Genomic DNA, 25016 nt, shown 5'->3' with positions numbered 1-25016 from the left:
ATGGTTTAGTTTTATACAGTTTAGGCATTCCGAAGTAGAAAGCGAATTGTTTCCACCGCGTTAATAAAATGGACCACACCACATGGAACGCGCCACCCACTCTGAGACTGGAAGGCGGGAAGCGCGCGCTGTGACCGTTGAAACTCTTCCCCCCCCCGCGTCATTGACCAAATGGTACACCCCAACCGCCCCGTCCTGTTCCCTCAGAGTTGCCAGTCCGCCAGCCCGTCTCCACTTCCCACGGCTGGTGCGCTCTCAACGCAACTTGCTTCTTCTCCTTTCTCCCTCTCCGCGCGCGCTCTGCTGATATGCAAATAGCGGCGCTCCGGCAGCCAACGGGAAGAAGAGGGCCCGCCATGCCGCGCGGCGATTGGCCGGCGTCGCGGGCAGCCGGCAAAGGCTAGCGTGTTAGGGTGCCCCCTTGCGGCTGAAGCCGAAGCGGCGGTGTCGGTGTGAGGCGCGGGCGGCATGAGCAGGAGGTACCGCGGCGGCGGCTGAGGCCGCGGCGGGGCGGGACCGTTGCCGAGCTGAGGAGCCAGGAAGGAGCCAGAGATGGCGGTGGTGGCGGCGGTTCCGGTGGCGGCGGTGGGTTCAAGTGGGCCGCCGCTCCTGGCCGCTTCCGTCCTCCTGCCGGCGCTGATGCTCTTGCTGCTCCCGCCGCAGCCGCCTCACGCCGTGGAAGGCGCCGGCCTGGCGGAGAACGTCATCTGGGCGGTCAACGCGGGCGGGGAGGCCCATGTGGACGTCCACGGCATCCACTTCCGGAAGGACCCCCTCGAAGGACGTGTGGGACGAGGTGAGAACGTCCAGACGGGCCTGGTCAGCCTGTGGAACTCACTGCCACAGGGGGGGGAGGGGGGAGTTCAATATCTCACATTGTAGCAGTGGCCCAAAGGGGCCACAATGAATATGATAATGTGAACCCCAATAAATTGCCCAATGCAACAACATCACCACCACCAGGAATAATACACCTACACGTGAAGGATTGTGCTTAACAATCATAGTCTCTACACCCACTTTTTTTTTAAAGGACCTAAGGCAGCCAACTGAGGAACAGGGAAAGGGGTTCCCCCATAGGTTTTGCACTACTGCCCCAAAATGGGGAGTTGTAGCCCAAAACACCTGAACCCACCCACCCCTTTCCTGGAAAAAGGTTGCCTTAGGTAGCTTCTGTTAAAAGAAGCAGGGAGAGATGGGGTGGTTTGTTGGATGTAATAGTAAAATGCAGCTTTCATGTGCAGGGGTAGGATGCCTGATGTGGTAGCTGTGAGAACAACTATGGCGTCCTGCATACCAGCTCTTAGAGCATTTGTTGCAGACACTGGATGCTAGGTAGTCATCAGCGGTTTTTTGACTCTTCACCCACCTTTAATCTGGACACATGTTTGGGGACCCATTTCTTAATTTTCTACTGTATATTTCTATGGTGGAAGTGCTGCTGCTGTGACTCACCTTGGATCAGGCTGTGACCAGGGAGGGTCATAACCCACCAGTTGAAGACAGATGAGGGTAGAGGTTTATAAAGTTATGCATGGTGCATATAGTTGTTTTTCTTGTTTGGTGCTAGAATTCAGAGTTGTCAATGGAGGCTGTTGGCAGATAGGTTCAGAATTAGAAGGAGTGCTTCTTCATATAACACATAATGTGGACTTTGACAATTTGGTGCCCTCCAGCTGTTTGAGACAACAATGCCCATCAATCCCAATCAGCACATCCATGTATGATGCTGAGGCTGGTGGAAGTTTTAGTTTAAAACGACTAGGTTGAGGAAGTCTGCTATAATGGAACTTGCAGCTGTTAGAAGGCATGGCATAGCCAGCAACTAGGTCAGGCTTCCTCAACCTCGGTCCTCCAGATGTTTTGAGACTACAATTCCCATCATCCCTGACCACTGGTCCTGCTAGCTAGGGGTCATGGGAGTTGTAGGCCAAAAACACCTGGAGGGCAGAGGTTGAGGAAGTCTGCACTAGGTGGTTTTGTGTAGGCCACGTCATGGATTAAGATAAATCTTACCAACTGCTGATTGCCATGTTAACTACGTGGAACTATATGCAGAGGCAGCACATCTGTGAATGTGATGCAACCAGAGTGGCTCTTACAGTGGCTCCTTTGGAGGCAGAATGCTGAACTAAGGGGGCTTTGCTCTGGTTCAGCAGGGCAATTCTTTATATCAGCATTTCTCAACCTTGGGTCCCCAGATGTTTTTGGCCTACAACTCCCATCATCCCTGACCTGGTCCTGCTACCTAGGGATGATGGGAGTTGTAGGCCAAAAACATCTGGGGACCCAAGGTTGAGAAAGTCTGCTTTATATTATTACTCCAGCAAGTCTACTGCTGCTTCCTTTCCTAAGAGTCCTTTCCATTGCAATTATAAAGCCATGCTCTTGTTTGAGCTGGATTAATGTCATTAGTAGCAGTAAGATGCCATGTGGAATGTTCATGCTTGCTAACATTAATTGGAAGCACTAACTGAGGAAGAAACTACCCTGCTCTTAACAAAAAAACTCTGGCTAAAGGGGGTTATGTGACCCTATTGTTATTGTATGATGCAATAGTGGTTAATAATAGTTTGAAGCTGATGTAGCAGCTGAGTTGGTAGCCTGGAAAGTCCCCAGTTCAAATGTTACCCCAGCAGTGAACTCCCTGGGTTGCTTTAGGCAACACTGATGCACAGCCAGTCTCTTACCCCACCCACCGAGGTGCAAACTTGGGACAATAGCCTACATTGCACAGTTGTTTTGAGGGTTCTGAGAGAATGTAGGCAAAATGATTAGAACACTCCAAAACACTTGAGTCAGTTGCAAAAAAATCATATTATTTGCCATATAAATTCTAGTTTTGTTTATGCTAAAATAAAGTATTGTCTCTGCTTTTATTTTTTACTTGTTGAAAGCATTCTTACCCCCAATCCCCCAATTTGCAGCTTTAAAAAGCCCTCAAAGCAGCTTACAGATCAGTTTAAAAAAGAGAGAATCCCTGTCTTCAGGGGTTTTTTTGTCTTCTGGGCTGCTGCCTTTTCTCCTGGGCAAGATGTATTTTTGTCCCACATTCCACTTCTCCTGCACCCATATTTGCATTCACAGAACCCCACCATATTTCCTGTGCTGTCATGATGTGAATTCCAACTCTCCTTTCTTTAGAAGTAGAAATTCAAAGCAGCACAATATTATTCCACCTTGCCACTCGCTTGAGCTATGAAATGAAGGGAGTGAACACATGTTTAGGGTAACCCATCTCCTGTGACCTTGAAAGGCTACTCCCACTGTCCCTTCTGTTTGCTGCAATGGCCTGCTTCCCTTCGTTCTCTTCCTTCACCCAGGACTGAGCCTGCTACTGTCTCTTTTGCTCCACACAACCTCTCCATTTGCATCCTCTTTTCACCCAGATCCCTTTCTAAACTCACACTGCATTGGCCTCTCTTGCGGCTGGACTTTGTCCCTTCAGGGGCTGTCCCCCTTTCCCTTATAATCCGCATGGCTAGCTTATGAACGGAGAACAGCAAACATGGGGACTGGACACTTAATGAGCATGTGGTCTGCTCCCATTTTGGTTGGTACATGACAGAGGGTGGGGTGGGTTTCTGTAGAGATGGGTGGGGTGACTGCTGACTTGCTAAACTGAGTTCCACGAAGGTTCCAGGTGCTTTTCTTGGGAACTGTTTGTGGTTACTGTAAGCCGGAAGCTGCTCATTAGCAGACGCATAGCTGCTTGTGTTACAAGACAGCCCCAACCATTTTTTCCCTTCTTATTTACATATTCACTGTTAACCTTCTCCTTCCTTCTGTGCTGTGCTGATCCTTTCAGGTGTTGGAGGACAGCATATGTTAAGCCATTGCTCAGCTTCTTAAAGAGAGCCCCTTGTGTTCGCTGTCATTTACCCAGAAGTTCACTATCCTTCCAGGCTAATTTCACCAAGGTGCATGTGTCTGTTGCTTTCTCTCTCACTTGGCTTCAGTTTTTCTTCTTACATCTAATCCAAACTCTTGGATTACGCTGGCTGCTGGTGTCTGTGCCTGCTAATTGTCAGGTAGCCAGCCGAATCTAGGCTGAGAGGCAAACTTCTGCAAGGAGATTTCAAGTGTACAAAGGACTTTACCACAACACTGCAGTGCACAGTTGTACACTTCCGTCTCGTTGGGGTGGGGAGGCATGATGGGGAAAACGTCTTAACAGACTCCATGATTGTGCAATACAGGTTGTAAGCTGCAGTCATGTTTCTGGTCTACCATGCATTCTAGTCTTGCTCAATATCTTGCTTAGCAGAGGGTGGAAATTTCAAGGAAGCACATTTGGGTGAAATGTTAGGAGACACATGGAATAGGCTGCCTTGGCAGATGGCAAGCTCTCATTTGCTAGAAGTCTGTAAGCAGAGGCGGGATGGTTCTCTGAGGTGTTGTAAGATTCCTGTACTGGGTATCGGGGTTGGACTAGATTATAATCACTTTCCAAATTTAAAGTTCTAGGATGTGGTTTTGAAGTATATCCCTTTCTTGTAATCATGTTGCAGAAGCTTCCTATCTTGTTTAAAATATTCTTAGCACCATTGTACCAAGTAAAATCCAGATTTCTCACTCAGAGCCATGCCAAGTTAGCACAGATATTGCCTAACTTCAATAGTTATGTGTCACTGCACTGAAGCTTTGCTCAAGATTTATTTTTTTGCAAGTACACCCTGCCTCCTCCCTTTCAAATTGCTCTGTTCGGCAAGAAATGAGGACTAGAAACAATTTCTTTTACAAGCAAAAGCAATTCTGATTGCTGCACCTCAAAAGTTATTGTAGGACTGGAATAGGTTCAGAAAAGAGAAAACAAAATGATCAAGGCTGGAACAACTCCTCCTACACGAGGAAGTTACAGGTAGGTAGCCGTGTTGGTCTGCCATAGTCAAAACAAAATAAAATAAAAAATTCCTTCCCGTAGCACCTTAGAGACCAACTAAGTTTGTTCTTGGTATGAGCTTTCATGTGCATGCACACTTCTTCAGAAGTGAGGAAGGTTGCATTGGTTGGAGCATTAACTTTAGAAAGAAAATATAGTGGGGGCATTAAAAAGTTTTGCATGGTATGGAGAAAGTGGATAAGGATGACTTTGCTCCCCACTCTCATAATACTAGAACTCAGAGCCATCCACTGAAGCTGAATGTGGAAAACTTCAGGACAGAGAAAAGAAAATACTTCTTCATACGGTGCATAGTTAAACTCTGGGATTCACTCTCACTAGATGTAGTGATGGCCACCAACTTGGATGGCTTAAAAAGGGTTTTAGACAAATTCATGGAGGATAAAGGCTATCTGTGGGTATTGGCCACAATGCCTATGCTCTGCCTCCAGTGCTGCTGGAAGTCACAAGTAGGTAGACTGCTCTTGCACTCATATCCTGATTGTGAGCTTTCCAGAGGAGGCATGTGTTTGGCCAATGTGGGAACAGAGTGATGAACTCGGTAGGCCTTTGGTCTGATCCACTGGGCACTCTTAAATGTTCATTGGAGTAAAGTACTCCCTTGCTTAACTTTTAGTGTGGGTCTGTGACAAATGTCACACTCTCTCTCTTTAGGCTTTTGATGGGGACTCTTCTTTTACTCTTTAGATCAGGGTGTGCATGTACTATAAAATTTGCTGCTTGCTTGTATTGTAACTTTGCTGTCCGAAGCAGCATCTGTATATTCTGCAACGTTCATTTCATGTAATAAGCCAAACTGCCTTTATTCCTTTTGCGAGATAACTTCTTGTGGGTATAAGGTTATGGGTAAGCACATATTCATAACAAACACACATTGTAACTATAGGAAAAGGTCCTAAACCTCTTGGTAGTGTTTGCAGGAGTACACATAAGTGCAGGACATTCATGTGGGTTCAGACACACCTTGTCACACTGGTTCTGAGCACAGCCTTCCTGGTAGCTAAAATAGCCAAACCAGCAACACATCTATTTCCAAAGTGCTATGAGGTGGGTGGGAAGGAAGGAACAGACTGTCAGTGAACTCAGGACCATTGGTGTCACTGTGCTCAGGCAGGTGTTTGAAGTGGCGTAGGGCTAGACTGTATGTAAGCCTCCTTCAAAGCTCCATCAAAGGTGGGGCTGGTGGCAGTTTCCTCCAGCTGCAGAGAGGGGTTTGACTCTGTACTCAAATCTGTAGCCTAGTAGAAACACAGATCTCATACATCAACCAGTCTTTATTCTGAAAGAAAAGTCGAGAGAGAGGAATTGGCCTGTTTTTCTTGTGGGTGATCCACTCACCCCCACCGTTTGCAGTTTGACCATTTCCCCCTCCCCAAACTATGCTACTCATGGCTAACAAAAGCAAGGAGGTGGTGGTGGTTTTAATTTTCTATCATTCATACATACAGGCTTTCTTTGGAAGACCTATGTTTGGCTGCTTCTAGAAGTATTTCTATATGAGTCCACAGCTGTTCTAGCTGCTCGGCTTGTATGCACACTGCAGTTCGCAGCAGGCCTTTCTCAAACTGCTGATAGCTGAGGCATCCCCCCACCCCCACCCTGGAAAGCATTACTTTAAGAAGGAAACAACACACACTTTCATAACCCTCAGAAGAGCCCAGGTTCTGTGTTACTTGGCTCATGCAGAGGTGCAGTAGGCAGCCTCCCCTGAAGGAGTTGTTTGTGGTGCTTCTGCACTTGAGAGTCTTTGGATTATTCAGTTGCTCCCATATGGTTATGGGAGTGGTCCATCCCTCAGAAGAGGCTGATGGAAAAGAGAGCAGATTGGAGCAGCTGATCTGGCAGGTGCCCAGCAGTAACCTCTAGGGGGTAGGGTGTTGGTAGCCCTTAAATTTGATTATGAAAATTGCAAAGACTTCTGTGGAAGCATAACAAACTTCATGGTTCGGCTTGGTCGTGGTAACATAGGCCCAGGTATCTGATCATGAAAATGTGGGTAGTCCAATATCATTTCTTCAAGGTACATGGAATTCCCCTAAAGTACAGCTACCTAGGGCCACGTAACACTGTGCATAAAAGCTTTTACTTCCTGTTAGTTCTCCCCACACCCTGCCCCAAATTCAATGAGAGAGACTAGTTGCTTCTGGCATGTAGAGCAAGACTCCAGTGCCCTGCAAAACTGTGAAGTGACTCTGTGGTCTTGTGTCAGAGGTCTGCTTGGAATACAAAAGCTGCTCAAAGATAATCTTTTTGAAAGAGGAACATGTAGAGGGGATTGTCATTGCTGACTCAGACCCAACTGAAAGCTCAGCAAGTGGTCTCCAAAGAGGACCGGTTCACCTATGTGTTTGTTACTTGTGGATCGCAGCATCAAGTGTGTCTTTCATGTGAGCGTTTGTCAGAACTTCCACCCAAGGAGTTCATTTGTGTTCATCTTTTTCGGATAGTGACATCTAGTAATGAGAAATTAAGGCATATATGTGCATGTGTGATAGAGTGGGGATTTCTTTCAAATTTCATGGTCCAGGGCCAAATTTCTTTGTAAGCAAACTTGGCGCGGGGGAGATATGCCAGTGGTGGGCAGAACCAGAGGCAAAAGTGGGCAGGCTGTATTCCATCCATGCAAAAGTCAATGGTTTCTACACACTTACACCTCCATATCCAGGTAAGCAAGAGGCATTGTTAGAGCACAAGGATACATTCCACCCAGGTAAAAACCCTGAAGGTGCAGAGCAGGGCGTGAAGAGTGCCCTGAGGGCCAGGCAGAGAGACACAGAGGGCCACATTTAGCCAATGGGCCTGAGGTTCCCCACCCCTGCTATAGTCTTTGTCACAGAGTGTTCTAGCCACCGGATCTGCCCTCTGATCTAGGACTTTTCTCTTAAAATGCTGAGTTTAGGTGGGGAGCTCTTGGTAGGGACAGGTGAGTAGCCAGAAGTGTGGGAAGGGGGGAGGGATTACGGGACAGAGGTAAACTCCAGCAAGTATTTTGAGTGTGTTGCCATTTATTTTTGGAATCCAGCCTCCGATTATGGCATGAAACTGCCGATCTTGCGATCCAACCCAGAGGATCAGATTCTCTACCAGACGGAACGCTACAATGAGGAAACCTTTGGCTATGAGGTCCCCATCAAGGAGGAAGGAGACTACGTTCTTGTGCTGAAGTTTGCTGAAGTCTATTTTGCACAGTCCCAGCAGAAGGTAAAAAAAAAAGTACTGTGTTCTGGAAGGACTCCCTTGAGTAACACCCATCAGTGGTTGGGTCAGGTGCCAGAGACCTCCTGGTATTGCCATAAGAGTATGTGGGACTCAAGCATGCACACCTTTCGTGGCATGGGGGTGCTTGCCTTCACTCTTCCAGCATGCAACAAAACTCATGTCCCCCCCCCAAAAAAAATGAAGTATCCTGGAGTCACACACACACAGATGCACTTTTGGGAGGGGCAGGACCTATCAACACCATTTCTGCTGGTGGAAGTCACTGTTCCCAGTTGGTTAACTGACCTTGTCATGGGAATATAGGAAGTTACTTTCTTATGACCCAGGCCATTTAGTTCATTAGCATGTACCCTGACTGGCCACAGCTCTCTTGAGCTTCAGACAGGGGTCTCTCCCAGACCATCCTGGAGGTACCATAGATTGAACCAGGAACTTTCTACATTCAAAGCAGATGCTCTACCACTGAGCCAAGACCCTTCCTATACAGTGTCATCCATTGCACTAGAGATCAAAAGACAACCGTGTGTCCTTCCAGCTCTGAAATGAGTTTTTGTTGCTGCTCTTTCCAGTCGATTGTATTGACAGGTCGTGGTTATAGAATTTTAGAGTTGGAAGGGGCCATGAGGATCATCTAGTCCAACCCCCTGCAATGCAGGAATCTTTTTGGGACTTGAACCCACAACCCTGAAATTAAGTGTCTCTTGCTCTGGGGCAGCCCTCTCATCCAACCTCCCTGGCTCTGCTAGAGGCCCTACCACTGAGTTCAGGCCCTTTCCCATCCTGTCCAAACTTGAGAGACCTATTTTACAAGCAAAACCAAAAGTTGCTTGTCTTCTTTATTTGACCAGCTAAGGAAATTGCTTTTCTGCCAGTAGATGAGTTCCAGGTCTTGACGCAAACACACTCCTCCAGCTGAGATACAAAATCAGCCAGACAGCATCTCTCTTAGTTCAATGACTGTCGGTAGCATCACTTGTAGGGTTTTTCACTGGGCAGTATGGAGAGGCAGCTGCTTCCATCCTCCCTAAGAAGTTTGTGTAAACTTGAAAATTTGCATGCTGCTATGCCCATGAAAGATTTCAGTTAGACTGCTCTCCTGGCCCTGCACAGTAGCAAGGTCAGGATGATTTTCCTGCATCGGTGTTCCTCCAATCCATAGCTTGTTGTCCTCCCATCTTGGCTCCTGATCTGACTTCTACTCTGCAAGAGGCCTCATTCCTTTGCCATATTTCTTTCCAAAGGTTTTTGATGTGCGCTTGAATGGCCACGTGGTGGTGAAGGACTTGGACATTTTCGACCGAGTCGGACACAGCACAGCGCATGATGAGATTATTCCAATTGGCATCAAGAAAGGGAAGCTGAGCGTCCAGGGAGAGGTCTCAACTTTCACAGGGAAGCTCAACATTGAGTTTGTCAAGGTAAGAAAAGGCCATTGCTCACAAGTGGCTTCTCTCTCTCTCTCTCTTTTGCTTATAAGGTGTGGATTAGGAAGGTTCACTCATTCCTTATATACAGGTGAAACTCGAAAAATTAGAATATCGTGGAAAATTCCATTTATGTAAGCAATTGTTTTCATTAGCTACTGGAGTTTAATATATGAGATAGACTCATGACATGCAAAGCAAGATATGTCAAGCCTTTGCTTGCTATAATTGTGATGATTATGGTGGACAGTTGATGAAAACCCCAAAGTTGAAATTGTTAATTTGGGGTTCTCATCAGCTGTGCAGCATAATCATCACAATTATAACAAATAAAGGCTTGACATATCTCGCTTTGCATGTCATGAGTCTATCTCATATATTAGTTTCACCTTTTAAGTTGAATTACTGGAAGAAATTAACCTTTCCACATATTCTAATTTTTCGAGTTTCACCTGTATTGCTAAGCCCCCTGGCCCAACTATCCCCAGGAGGAGGCTTAGGCAAGAGCAAGTTTGATTCTCAGTGATGATGGGTTTTGTCATGTTCTTGATCCGGCCTCTTTATATTCAGGTAAAGGGCTACCTACCATTCATGCCTTTTGAGAAAGGTTAAGTGCTGAACATGGAGAAATGTTCGTAGGGAGGTCAGATCTGATGCAGCCTCTGCTGGCAAACGTCCTGAACATAAGAAGAGCCTGCTCAGTCAGGCCAAGGGCCCATGTAGTCCAGCATCCTATTCTCACAGTGGCCAACCTATGTTAAACCCCCCAAGCAGGTGTGGGCAAGCTTTCCCTTGACATACATGCACACACAGGTTTAAGATGGGCATTTTGCAACATCATTCTTCCCTTCCTATGTCTTTGATTCAGGAGGAGAAAAATACCCCTATTGACGATGGCATGATGTTAGTGAATAAGCAAGATTCCCTAACATTTCGACTATCCAAAATAGTCTTCCAGGGCCATATTAACAGAGATTTAAGGAATTTCACTCCTTCCCTTTCCCAGATGGATTAAAAAGAAAACAATACAAAAATGTAAAATATCTTAATAAAATGTGTTGACATTAAGTATCCTTACATAACTTGGTTTACAATTATATCTACATGGAATACAAGCATGACATGGGAGTAAATCTTCATTTGTTTGCTTGGACTATTTATGCTCATCTACTAACCAGAGTTCTCAAGGTGACTTTCAATTTGTAATTTAAAATACAACTAAACAAGCAAGACGTACAGAGATGTGTACAGGTTTTGCTCTCGGATATTCCACTTTTCGCTTTGCTGAATTATTTTGGGCCACGGCAGATATCAGATGAAATGGTTATTCTATTTACTTCCATGTTGTGGAAATGGACTGTCCTGCTCAGTAACTGCCAGTTTGTGTGTCTAGGAGTTTCTGAGCACTGAGCCTTCATGGCACTTTCTTCAGAGGCTCACATGTACATAGAGAACTGAATAGTTGCCTTGAGGCTGTGGAAGCCAAGAGAAGCAACCCATGACTGCAGCTGTTAGGCAGTACAGGGACCTAGGACTACTGGAAAGTTCTGTGTACGCGCGCACGCACGCACGCGCACACACACACACACACACACACCCCATATCTGGCTCCATTCCACTAGCCAGAGAAGCAGGAACAGTGGGGAGTATGTCCCATTTCCCACCCACCCCCACCCACCCCTTTCAAAAAGAAAACACTGCCAGTAATATTTGGATTGCAAAAATGAAGAGAAACATGCTCTTACCTCTGGCACCATCAGGAACCACAGCACCCCTTTCAGCACCTATCAGCAAGGAGAGATCAGCCTGGCTAGAAATGCCTGCCTCCATCTCATCACTTTGTTCTGACATTGTCCAGCTGGTCTCCATCCTCTATCTTTTCCCTCCACATCCCTTTCCTTGGATGTCTTTTCTCCCCCACCCATGTTGACAAAAGCTTCTGTATATTACAGAAGGCGCATGGATTGCATGCCCAGAGGTTTTTGGCTCTGCTTAGCTGCAAATAGAAACATTTTATGTGTATCTAGTAATCAACTAATATACATGAATTTGTCTGTTAAATCTATGAATGAGTAAGCTGATAACTAGATATGAATCAATGGTTTTTTATTACAGTGGTACTTTGGTTCTCAAACTTAATCCGTTCCAGAAGTCTGTTCCAAAACGAAAGCATTCCAAAACCAAGGTGCACTTTCCCATAGAAAGTAATGCAAAACGGATTAATCCATTCCAGACGTTTAAAAACAATCCCTGAAACAGCAATTTAACATGAATTTTACTATGTAACAAGACCATTGATCCATAAAATGAAAGCAATAATCAATATACTGTAATTTAAAATAAATAAGACAGTATTGTACATGATAAAAAAATTAAAAAAAAATCTTACCAGCACTGATGATAGTCATTGTTTGGATGGGTGGGTGGGGGGCTTTTATCCATTTCAGCAGTCACACAATCAATCAATCATAAAATGAAGAACAAGCCACAGTTACAAAAATGAAAAAGCCACACAAACAAAAACGCAAAAAAATTAGCAAAAACAAAAGCACCAAATATAAGCTCCAAATACCACCTCAGAACACTGCAATTGGAAATGGAAGGCTTTGATTACAAGGGGGGGCGCAAACTAGCAGCGCAACAGTGAAAACAGAAGCTCAGGAGCACGTTCAGCTTCTGAAGCAAAGTTCGCAAACCACAACACTGACTTCCGGGTTTGCAGCATTCGAGTTCCAAGTTGGTCGGGAACTGAGCTGTTCAAAAACCGAGGTACCACTGTACTTTAAATCAGTGGTTTAAGCTGCCTTTATTGAAAGTGTTACTGAATTTGGGAACCCTTGCCTTCCTCAAATTTGAATATTCCTCTAATATTCAAACTTGGATTCCCGCTCCCTTTTTTGCCATTCAGACCCATAGATTTCAAAGGCTTTAAACTTAACTTGGTTTTTGTTCTAAATAAAGGTCTATTTTTTAAAGGAATTGACGACTTCAAACTATTTTTTATCTATTTAGTAATTCATTCATTCATTCATTTCAAATATTTATATACCACTCAATATTCAGAATTTCTAAAACCTGTATGGTTTGTATGAATCAGCATTGTAGGCAATTTTGGAGTAGCTGACAGAGAATGAAGCTCATCTCTGCTTCCTTCTTTCGTTACAGGGGTACTATGATAATCCAAAAGTCTGTGCACTATACGTCCTCCGGGGAACAGTGGACGGTAAGTTTATTTCTTATAACCCCTCTGATTTCAACCTGGTCACCAGTTGCCTTTTCTGTTACAGCAGTCAAAAAGTTTGCTCAAGTAACACTCTATCCCTCCCTTATACCCCATTCCATGACACCCTCATAGGAACAAAGGAAAGCTTCAACTTGCCTCTGCTAGAGGTTCTCAATATTCTGAGTATCAGTGTCTGGGGAGCAACAGTGGGAGAGAGCTTTTGCTATTGGGCTTCCCAAGAGGTATCTGGGTGGCTATTGTGGAGAAATTAGTCTGGCATCTGGTAGGCCTTTTGATGTGGTCTAGCATGGCTCTTCTGCATCCTTGTGGATCTTGCAGGACATTCTCTGATTTGGACCAATTTCCATCTGTGCATCTTTGTACAGACACCCACATTAGACAAATGTTGCACCAGAATGCCACGGGAGGATGTGAGGGCGATCTGGCTGCGACATTTGTCACCCCGTTGATTGCCATGGTTGATTCGGCTGATCTGACTGGCTAGGCGGGTGTCCCCTTCCTCCCTCACCGCTCCATGTGCGTCTCTCCCGAAGCTGCGCACTCAGTGGAAGAGGACAACCATCCCAGATAGGAGTGTACCATTCTTCGGTTGGGTATACGATAGCTGCGCTCCCCTGCTAGAACCTCCAAACAAGCTCAAGGTCCATTCCCACTAAATGTGAATTTATTTGGCAGCATTCATGAATATTTGGTATGTTTGGTACAAATATGAACCTTGAATTCTACTGTGGAATATATTTTGCACCACTCATTCTTCTTTAATCTTTCTGTGATTATTATGATTATTATTTTATTGTCTTGTGGTTTTATTCTTCCTTTTTTTTAAGCAAGCAATATACGTAAGACCAAATGTTTTTAAATGGAAAAAATTAAAAGAAAGCTAATTAATTTGCAGGATTTACATGCAAAGTCAGTCTCGGGCAGTAATTAATCCCCAATAAGCTTGCTATATGAAGAGTCTCAAAAGTCTCTCTTGCTAATTATGTGTTCTTTTAATGTTTAAAAAAGGATTAAACTTCAAAAAAGAGAAAAGAATAAATGATATGGTTCAGTGTTAACCAGTTTGGATGGCAAAACTTCAGTTTTTGACGAATTTGGAATAATTTTGGGAAACAGTGTGGTTTTCCCGAAGTCAGAGAAGGTTTTTCTAGGACACTCCAGTTGGTTTTGTTCTGCGTACGTCACAGACCCTTTCATTTCTCCTTCTCTTCCCTCCCACAGATGTCCCAAAGCTACAGCCCCACCCCGGCCTGGAGAAGAAAGAAGAGGAGGAAGACGAAGAGGAGTATGAAGAAGGCTCCAGCACTAAAAAGCAGACCAATAAGAACCGGGTCCAGTCAGGCCCCCGCACACCAAACCCCTATGCCTCGGACAACAGCAGCCTCATGTTCCCTATATTAGTGGCCTTTGGTGTCTTCATTCCTACCCTCTTCTGCCTGTGCAGGTTGTGAAGGACAAGACTGCAAGGCCAGTGGCAGGCCAGAGGGGAGGAGTTGGACCAAGCGCAGAGGCTGATTTCGGTTTCTCATAATTTAAGGAAAATTTTAAAAGGTTTGTTAAGGAGCAGCAGGTACAATAAAGGGCAAGTTTGCACCATCCTCTTTGAGGAGGCAGCCTTCACCCACCTACCCTCACAGCAACTGCCACCTCCTTGAGCCACCCAGCTGCACCATGAGCCACCACCTTTCTGATCCAGAGAATCTCGAAAGCAAAGCCTGGGTAGTTCTGGCTCTAAGATGCAGATGAACTATCTTCCCAGCAAGCCGCAGGATGGAGGGTCAAGGGCGAGCAGCAGGGAGAACGAACAGGGAGGGGCACGTCTCCAAATGTCGGCATGAAGAAGCAGACTTTGCCATCACACAGCCTTGGCTGGAATAATCCACGTTTGTGCTAGGACTGCTTGCAGGGGTGGGGAAAATAGGCTGGCTTTTTGACACCTGCTGAAATGTTTGTAACTCAACCCATGGTACTTTTCTTTTCTGAAAGAGAGAGAGGCTCGCCTTTGCTGTTTGGGTAGAAAGTCTTTTGGTGACTGGAGCAGGATGAACAGGTTGGTCTTGTTCAGCTGCCCTGTTTGGGAGAAATGTTTTTTCCATGGTCACTGCAGCATCTGACCGGCCACTCTGGAAAGGCTTAAGCCTCCAGAGGGCAGTTTCTTTTCTCGACACAGAACCCTTTGTTTGTCCCTGAATGGTTCCCACTTTCCATTTGCTTGTCCTTGGGGGATTTCCTCTAATGCCCCATCAATTGTTGCTTTAAATGTCCCTCTATTCTAATGCACGTGCGTGCATACACACGTACACACACACACCTGTTTGACACTCAGGACCCCTTTCCATCCTGCATGTTCCTGATGAGAACCTGGTACGTAAAGATTGGAGCTCTGGCAAAGATTTAGGATCTTTTTGATTTCCCTTGTGGCCTTTTAATCTCCCTTGTTCTAGGAGGCCTGCCACCTTTTGAGCTGAAGAAGGCATTTTTTCATTTTTTAGGAGCACCAGCACAGGGAGACCTCTGTCACAACTTGTCTCCATGCCCTTGGACCTCCTTGAAATGCTTCAGTTGCATTATGTTTGTGTCTTTGTGTTTTTAAATGGACTTGAAAAACCAAGTGCCAGTGTTTTGTTTTTGAATTATCAGGTTTGTGTCAGTATCACTGGTTTGCTGGCCACCAGTTTCTGGTTGTTTCTCCCCCACCCCTCCCCTTTAAGGGAGATTAACATTAACAGTCTGAAATAGCCCTTAAAGAAAGGAGTACCATCCCGAGAACTACAGAATGTATAGTGGCAAATCCTGTGCCGCCAGAATATTTGTGATGCATAGTGAAAGGATGAGCCAAGTAGGCATCTTCTCTTTTCCTCGTTTTGGGGAAGCGGTTTCAGAATATGACCAAAAGAGATGCCCACTTTAACCTTTTGTGGTATAGGAGAGAGCTGTCATATTGACCTGGATTGTGGTCAGTTTTCAGTGATGCCTACATCGCAGGGCCTGTCTGATTCCCGCCTCCTGGTGAAAACAGGGAGAATTATTTTAAACCTGTACATTGAGTACTTGTGGCTTTCTGGTTTCCCATTGCTGTGACACGAGACTTAGAATTGGCAGTCCAGTTCAGGGACAAAACAGCATGGAGCAAGGCCTTTCATGGGGAAACTAAACAGAGGGCGCATCTCCAGATGTTGGCTTAAAGAAGCAGATTTTGCTTTTTGCCTTGTCTTTCTGCACAGTGAAGATTCTTGCATGACTGTGAACTGGGCATTAGTTGGCACTTGGTTGAGTAACTGGCAAGGCTGGAGCCCCTCTTGCACCCCTTTTTTGCAGGCAATCTTTCTCCTCATGTCACCAGCCAGGGTGGTCTTGCCTAGACTGACCGTTGTGGCTGATCCAGACTTTCACCTCTTCATTGTGCTCCTTCCCTCTGCTCCAAACACACACATAATAAACTTCCTGCCATTTCCTTACACAGTCACTTGAGGAAGTCTTAGTATGTGGCTGGCAGCTTTTTTTGTGTCCTCTGTCCTGCAGTCCTTGGTAAGACTGGCCTAGTTTGGGAGCCCTGAGCAGCCTCCTTCACCCCTTCTCCAGTACCGAAGTTTGCAGTTTGTTACTATAAGTTGTCCTGCGTTAACAGTTGGGGCATATGTGCCCCTTGAGGTCCTCTGCTGATTTCCTCCCAGGTACAGTCTCGATGGGGAAATTGTATCTGAAAGGGGCCTTTGTTTCACATTGCCAATAAATGCATTAAACTCAACCAGATACTTCTTTTCCTCCACCCAACCCTTAGTTGCTTGGCTTAAAGGAGAGCCTGCCCAGACTCAGCCTCCTGCTGTGTCTTTGGCCCCAGTGAATGCTGCTTCTCCTCCTCTACCACCACCACCACCTGTCTGCCCAGTTTTTGTTCTCCGTGGTTGTTGAGCCTCATCTAAACACACAACTGCAGATGTTGGCAGGGATGTGGAATAATCCCTGGGCTTGGAGGCCGGGTGTCCCATTGCACTGCCATCCTGTTGTTTACTCCTTCCATCTGCCCCTTCTCCCAGCACTAGAGCTAGCTTTATGGAGCAGGGAAGCAGCACTGTGTCTTTTCAATCCCAGCTCTTTTCCAAAGGGTTTGATTTGAACTCAGCCAGAGTTAGGTCTGGCTGGCTTAATCTCTTCACAGCAGGAAGGTGGGATGTGAGCTCAGGTACATGGCCTTGAATGTGGGTGGCTGCTTTTGTCTTCATTCCATTTGTGAGTTATGATCCTGCATATTTAACTTCCCTTTTGACAGCTGCTTATTTCTGGGCCCATTTGGGACTGACAGATAAACAGAACCGCTAGTATGTCATGAAGGCAGCCTGATTCCTTTAGAATTGCAGGATTCCATCCCAGACAGGGCATCTTATGTCCTCTGAGGGTTGAAGCAGGGTGAAGTGCAGATTTAACCTCTCCCAGAACAAGGCTAGAGTTTAAGAAACACTGCAGCTAGTACAGGGTTCAAGCAAAATGGTGCCACAGGAGAAGAGGACCATGCAACCTTCCCCAAGCTATTGCCCTCCCTCCAGATGTTTTGGAGCCCCACTCCCATCAGACCCAGCATTCTGTGACCATAGTGGCTGAGGCTGATGGAAGTGGGAGTCCAGAACATCTGGAGGGCAACAGTTTTGGGCCAAGTTCCTACTACCCAGTGGGAACTTACAAGCCCACTTTCATCCCCTTTTCTCTCAAGCCCTGTACCTTCTTGCTTTGAGGACACTGATGGGTACTAACTGCCTCCCTGAATGTGTCTGTTTTCCCATCTGTTTCATTAAAAGGGTAAGGGGCAATTTGCGGTAAGGCAGGACCTTAAATGTATGCAGTGTGGTTGAGCAGGATTTGGTGGTGAGGTCAGAAATTGGTCCCTGCTGCAAGAGCACTTGCACACAGTGAGGAAATGATGTGATTTTGTTTCTCTCCCCTATATTCTTGAAGGTTCTCAAAGGCCATAGAGCACTGGCTGATTCAAAAGCTGTCCTACTAGAAAAAGATTCAATGAGAGGGCTGAGATTGTCTTGAGAGTCCTATGCTTGGGATATGAAAAATGATCTGGTCACTTTGCCTACAAAGACACCCTCAGCTCCAGTTGCTGTGCAATGAAAAGTTTGGGAGATCTGAGAAAGAGCTCCTCTGATAAGCTTGCTCTTTTTGAATTAAGTTGCGACAAGGCAACTTGGGCACTTTCTTCCTTTCCTAATGTTTGGCATCTAAGAGGTAGCAGTGAGCAGCGCTATTTTGTTTTTATTTTATTTTGTAGGACCTTGCAGGTAGAAACCGACGGAATGCCAAAGTTGAATCTTACAGCTCTCCGTCTTTTTTGTGCCTTTATTTTTCAGGTAGTGAAATGACAACAGGTTCAGCTTGTAATGAGGCTTCTGTTCTACGGAACTTCTGTTTCCTCTTTTTCAAACAGACAAATGTGTGTGGGATGGGTGGGAAAGCTGTCTCCTGTGAACCAGACATTCCTCATTTGCAAATGCAAAAACCATGAGGAAGTTCAGCCTCTGTGCATCTTACTCCATGCATTGTCAGGAAATGTTGGTGAGCTAGGGAGAGCTTCCATTCTTGCAGTTCAAGTTCAGTTGTGCTTCAGAGAAGGCAAACTGGCAGGTGCCACAAAGCACATCTAAGCCTGAACTGTAGAATGGAAGCTTAATTCCTCAGCAATTCCAAATGTCTTCTCAGTAGAACCCTCTAGACCAGCCTTCGCCAACCTGGTGCACTTCAGACATGTTGAAATACATCTTGCATCAGTCCCCAATGGGAACTTGTGCTCCAAAACATCTGATGGGCACCATTTAGCAAGGTTTCCCATAATATAATCCCTAACTATTGGGCAATCTGGTTGGGACTGATGGGAGTTACAGTTCAGGACACCTAGAAGGCATCACTTTGGGAAAGGCTGATCTGAACACTCATTGATCAAGACTATCCTGATCTACAACCAGGACTTGGCATCAGTTCAGAGCATGCATATTTATATTCAGTGCCTGTCAATGGTTGGGCTTTCAGAATTCTTCTACCCCTATGTTGGATTCTTGTGTTGCAGGTACTGTACTGGGTTAAAGCAAAATGGTAGAAGAGAAGCATGGGGCCAGCCTTCTGCCTCCCAGGTGATTTGATGTTAATGTCCAGTTCTACAAGGCACTGGGATTTGCTAGCACTCCATGCTGTGACAGCAGGCAAGACTCCCTCCCCAGCACCTTGCATTGTCTTAGCACTAATACATGCCCTCCTGGCAGGTAGAGCGGGTTGGCGCAAATGCCTTTTCCATTGCTGGGACACAGCTATGAGAGTTTCCTGTTTTGTGAGGCAGTTTCAGACTTCTCCTGATAGGCACCATCTCTCACAGCATGTTGGGAGCATGTTGTTCCCATATCATCCCGAGATCACGGTGCAGTCATATGATTGGGTTGAAACAGAATCCTCTTTAAGCGCACCATGAATCAAAGCATCCAGAAAACGAGATGAAGCTGCTGGATCAGGCAGCCTGGCTTTATATATGCTGAAGAGAAAACGAGAGTCAGAACTTGGGAAAGAAACCAGTCGCTCAAGTGTTAGGGCAGATCCACAGCTGTACATTTGAAGCACATGACTTCCTCCAAAGGGTCCTGAGAACTAGTCGTCCCCCCCTCACAGAACTACACGTCCCAGCACCTTTAAAGTCATGTGTTTTAAATATGCATTGGAGGTCCTTTAAATGTATGATATGCATCTGTTCTTGGTCTCCAAGACATCCACAAGGGTAAAACCAACTGTGAGCCTCTGAGCCTCAGCTTCTTCCAAGGATAGCGTTGGATGCAGATTAAAGCATTGCTTCTTTCTTCGTTCAACATAAGCTTGTAGGGTCAAAATACTGTCGGAACTTGCAAATGTTCTCTCTCTCCCCCCCCAACCCCCCAATGGGGAACAAGAGGAAGTTTTAGTCAATAGGCTATTGTCTTGGGGTCTGGCACTTCCTGATCTTAGCTTAAGGAAGAAGGAGAGGGTGTTTCAATGCCACGAACTCATGACCATTGCAGCAGCACCACCACCAAAACACTTTCATCATGAGTGCAACTGCTGGCATTAGCATAGAGCAGTCTTCACCAACCTGGTGCCCTTCAGATGTTTGGGGCTATATCCCCCTTCAGCTCAGCTGTGCTAGCTTGAAGCCAATGGGAGTTTTAGTCTAAAATATGGAGGGCACCAGGTTGGGTAAGCTGCTGTAGAAAGGATCTCTGCCAGAGCCGGGGAGATACTTATAGCTAAACATTAGAGAAATGGTTTTGAAGAGGTGAGATTCTTTTATGGGGTGTTGCGTATGCCTTGTCTGTTCCAAAAGGGCCAGTGTTGATCAAATGCTTTATCCCCCCCCCTTTTTTATTACTGTCCCTTCTTCCCCCTGTCTTGGGCAGATGCTTTATTCTAACAAACTGAAGTGCTTTCCACCCTCCCGTGGATGCTTTTATGTTCTGGTACCTAGACTATCTCGCGAAACATCTGTCTCTCTTGAGGAGGAAATCGTGGGTGTGTCAGTGTTGTCTGTAGTTAAGGAAAGGTTTTACAAAAAACTGCCTCCCTGCAGCCTATTCCCTTAGAAGCTGACTGTTTTGCACGGGTCTAGAAACACAGAAAATCTCAGACCCAGAATTCTTAAGGTATCCTTAACTGTAGCCTCTTTCCAGAACTCGTAGGGCAAGTTGCCCCAGTCCTTGAGGTTCATCACCCGCTCCCCCACAAAGCTCCCTGACTGCCCAGGGAAACCTGGTGTCTGAAGGACTGAGTGATGGGAGCAGAGAAAAGCAGGAAAGAAGACTAATAGTCTGTAGGGCCAGCTGGGGAGGCTTTAAAAGGCTATATGCAATCATGCCTTCTTTCACTGGATGTTAAATGCTGTTGGTGCTACTTGTGTCTGAAAAAAATGAGTAACGTGTCATGAGTGCAGTGAAGATCCAGGAGCAGGTTAGTGGCCTCTGACAGGGACTATTTTTGTCCTCCTTTATTGAACACATCCTGGGATGCTCCTGTGCCTTTCACATTTACATGGGGTGATCTTTGGGGTGCCTTTAGGGAGTGCCTTTTGTTACTCCAGAGGAAAGGCCATTTTCCTCCCACCCCCCTTTACTTCCTAAGCAGGTAGGGTCAAAGTTAGACCCCTGTCCTGTCCATCAGTTGTTCAGCAAGATTATAATTTTTATCACTGTTAAAACAGGTGGGAACTTTGAACTCCTGCAGTTTTCAGATGATTGAGGCCCATCTTGCTTTACCATGCTGGGATCCTATTAATCTCTCCCACATCACACATGAAGCTTGGATCTGTGCCCCTGCTTACTTATGAGGCATTGGTGTGCTTTCAGGCAGCTGATCTCCTGGGCTCTTAGGACAAGCCAGATGTAAGCTTGAAGGTTACAAGCCTAAGCTGCATGGAATCAGTTTCTGTACTGGTAGTTCTGTAACTTTGAAGTTAATTCCTGGTTTTGAAGGAGGGTTGTGTCTTTAACTGTTTCTTGCTTTCTATGTCTAATCACCTGCAGCTTTTCTTTTTCCTAATGGTGTGTGTTTTGTTTTTTAATAACTTTGGGCAAAGGGTAAAAAGCACAGGTGTGGGTGTGTGGGTGTGATTGTACTGGCTCTGCAAAAGGACTACCCCCCAAAAAAATCCTGGGGAAGTGGAACAGGTATGAGTGAATTATTCTTGCTTTATTTCTCTTCTCCCCATTTTCACCCCTGATACATTTAGCTGGTTGGGTTTTTTTTAACAAATAAAATTTTATTGGGTTTACATTTTTCTTTCTTTCTCCCAGGATGTCTGGTTGGAGGGGAAATGTTCAGAAATCTACTGGCTGGCAGTTTTAACCAGCAGTGTGTTTAAAAATAAATAAAAACAAAATTATATTGTCACTCAAAGGAACTGGTGTTTTTCTTATAAATAAATGAGGGACATATTCGTCAGAGAAAATTTTCATAGCTCTCAGCTGTATGGAGCCAGAGGCTTAAACCGCACTGCAGCAGCTATTGCAGGCTGCCAAATAAAACCCCATCACCACAACTCAGAATTATTACAGCATCTGAGCAACTCTGCTCCTGCCTCTGCTGAAAACTGCCCTGTTGCTCATCCCTATGGGTGGTGGTATCTCATTTCTCTCTATTCTTGTGCATTTAAACTTCATGCATTTAAACTCTATGCTTGTGCATTTAAACTCTCCTGATCCTGAGTGGCTTGTGTGAGTTGGGAGTAGCCTTAGCCAAGTCCTATACCTCCACATCAAATCCCGTTCTGTGAATGGGTGCAAGCATACATTTAATAAATAGTGTGTCCAATTTTTAAAAAGGGGAAATGTATTTTGTAGAGAGTATGTGATGATAAGGCCGCAGCTGGCCAAAATCTGTTGTGTCGCCTTAGATTGGGAAATGGATTAGACAGCATAGGAAAAGCAGAGAAGTCCATTCCTACCTGTCTTGTGGCAAGGCCCTGGGCATGATCAATTTGTGATTCACCATCCCCTCTTCAGAAAGTATTTATTGTGTTATACACTAGAGTGGAATATTCACATAATAGAGACTGATTTAAAGTGGGCTTCACCAGCACCTTAATTTTATTTCTAGCTTCATTTTTTAATAAGAGAAAAAGCAAAAGATGGAAGGTGAAACATTTATTCTTTTTTTAAAAAAACAACACCCCTGGCTGCCATGTCATAGGGAGGGTTAGAGGTGAATACCTAGTCCGCAGTGACTGAAAGCCAGTGCTGGTATCATAGTGTGCAGAGTTTTGTTACTTCAGCCATTATACAACATGGAGAAATCTGCTGCTGCCCTGCTGCGATGTGCAGCGGTAGATGACTGTCGGTGGGTTCTTGGTTGTGGCCCAGAAGCAGCCTGCCTGGCCCGAGTTTGCAGCCCTTCAAGCCACTCTGGCTTTGTCTGAGCTGTGCTGCGTTGCCTTGCCAGACTAACAAACCATGAAATAGATCTCATCCTAGTGGGGAAGACACCTAATCCGTCTTGCCACAGCAAAAGAAAAAAAGCTAATAGTAGTAGTAGTAATCATAATCATAATAATACTCTGCCCATCTGGCTGGGTTTCTCCTGCCACTCTGGGTGCCTTCCATCACAGATAAAAATATAATAAAGTCAAACTAATTAATTTAATTAATAGCAACTGAATGGGTAGTTCCAAGGCCCCTTTCTGGTCCGCTTTTTCTGGAAAGGACCCGGCAGCCTTTCAGAACCATAGCTGTCAAGTTTTGGATATGAAAATAAGTGATCAGCACCCTCACCTGTCCCGGGGACAGTATACGGTTCTCAGGGACAGTCCACGCTGCAGTAATCCCCCCAGGCTACAAATTAATTTACACCAGGCTACACACCATCATCTTTCCCCACCTCAGGGTCTCTTTTCCAGGGAGTCTTCTCTTCTCATGCGATGCTTCAGGATCTGTCCTTCCGGTGAGCAGCCAGGGCCGATGTCCTTCAGAATGGACACCACCCCCATGGCCTACCTGACACTATTCAGGGTCTCACTAAAATCAACCATCTGAATGGTTCTGGACCGCTCTTATTTTATGATATCCAAATAATGAGCTCTGAACTTTTCCTAGATCATAAAATTATGATTATCTTCCCAGTAACTACCACCCCTCACTTCTGGACACTTGGAACTTAAATAAGTGATTTTGCTCAGTGCCCTTTTGAACATCCATTATTCCTTATCTCCCAACTTTGTGCTATATAGCTCATTAGCAATCTGAGTGCCCCTACCTGAAAGCCCAGTACAAAAATCTGAGACTGATCTTCCTCTCCCCCAGTTCCTACATGTAAACAGAATACACTACCTCAGAATGTTTAATGTGTTTCAACATGCTTATCTTCTGTGTAACAATTAATATGAAAATCTCATGTAAATTTAACCTACTCTGACATCAATCACATTGGTTTTTCAATCTGTTGGTTGCAGTTCTCAGTATGCACTGTTTTTATCGTGAGCGAGGAAAAAAATGGCCCAATGCTGAATATGGCCCAAGGAGTCTTTGGTTCAAGATTAATTTTAACTGCTGGCATACGCAGTACTTTCCCGTTACCAGCAGCATGTCTTATGTTATTTGTTTATTTGACACGATTAGTGTATCGCTTAACCATTGAAGTGACTTACATAAAATATTTTCACTTTTCAGCCTCCTCGGGACCTGCTGAGAGAGGCTGAGGATTAGGGAGAGGAGCTGCTTCCTTTGAAATAAGGGAATTTTAAGGGATATCAAAAATAAGGGAGAGCAGCGGGAAATGGCTTAGAATAAGGGAGTTTCCCGCCAAAAAAGGGATATTTGACAGCTATGTTCAGAACAGAGGACTGCCCTCTAAGCGCGGCTATCTTTCCATATGAAGCATGCAGCTGCAGAGGAGGATATTCCTGCAACGTTTCGGTTTCTCTGCCTAAAATCCATCTTACGGAGTTGTAGATTTGCCTGCCCTGCCCAGATGTGCCCCAACCACTTCGCCCCGCGACTCCCTTCCAAAACCACAACAGCCCCGTAGAGGCCAGAGAGGCTTCCTTCCGGAGTGCGCGTGCGCGCGGCGTTCTTCGCCCCCCACCATCCCTTGTTGTTGTTCAGTCATGTCCGACTCTTCGTGACCCCATGGACCAGAGCACGCCTATCCTTCACTGCCTCACGCAGTTTGGCCAAACTCATGTTAGTAGCTTCGAGAACACTGTCCAACCATCTCATCCTCTGTCGTCCCCTTCTCCTTGTGCCCTCCATCTTTCCCAACATCAGGGTCTTTTCCAGGGAGTCTTCTCTTCTCATGAGGTGACCAAAGTACTGGAGCCTCAACTTCAGGATCTGTCCTTCCAGTGAGCACTCAGGCCTGATATCTTTGAGAATGGATAGGTTTGATCTTCTTGCAGTCCATGGGACTCTCAAGAGTCTCCTCCAGCACCATAATTCAAAAGCATCAATTCTTTGGCGATCAGTCTTCTTTATAGTCCAGCTCTCACTTCCATACATTACTACTGGGAAAACCATAGCTTTAACTATACGGACCTTTGTCGGCAAGGTGACGTCTCTGCTTTTTAAGATGCTGTCCACCATCCCTACCTCCCACCAACGTGCCTCCTTTGGCTCCGCCCCCTTCGACCTCCGTCACGGCGTCATCCTGGCCACGCCCCCTCGCTCCCATAGCTACGAAAGGCGGCGGCGGCGGCAGCGGTGGAGGTGGCAGCCATCTTGGCGGCGGC

General features: G+C 45.7%; 1 protein-coding gene across 1 annotated transcript; it reads left to right on the top strand.

The window, feature by feature from the left end:
• Positions 1-415: 415 nt before the first annotated feature.
• On the top strand, positions 416-16538 carry MLEC (malectin). Its single transcript, XM_033136392.1, has 5 exons — positions 416-796; positions 7926-8104; positions 9364-9540; positions 12712-12769; positions 14012-16538. Exons 1-5 carry the CDS (start codon positions 553-555, stop codon positions 14239-14241), a joined length of 888 nt encoding a protein of 295 aa, XP_032992283.1. The 5' UTR covers positions 416-552; the 3' UTR covers positions 14242-16538.
• The last annotated feature ends 8478 nt before the right edge of the window (positions 16539-25016 follow it).

The sequence above is a fragment of the Lacerta agilis genome, chromosome 17 (genome assembly GCF_009819535.1).
Source record: "Lacerta agilis isolate rLacAgi1 chromosome 17, rLacAgi1.pri, whole genome shotgun sequence".
NCBI classification, from domain to species: Eukaryota; Metazoa; Chordata; class Lepidosauria; order Squamata; family Lacertidae; genus Lacerta; species Lacerta agilis.
Note: the sequence above shows the minus strand (reverse complement) of the source record. Positions and strands in the feature narration are given on the sequence as shown.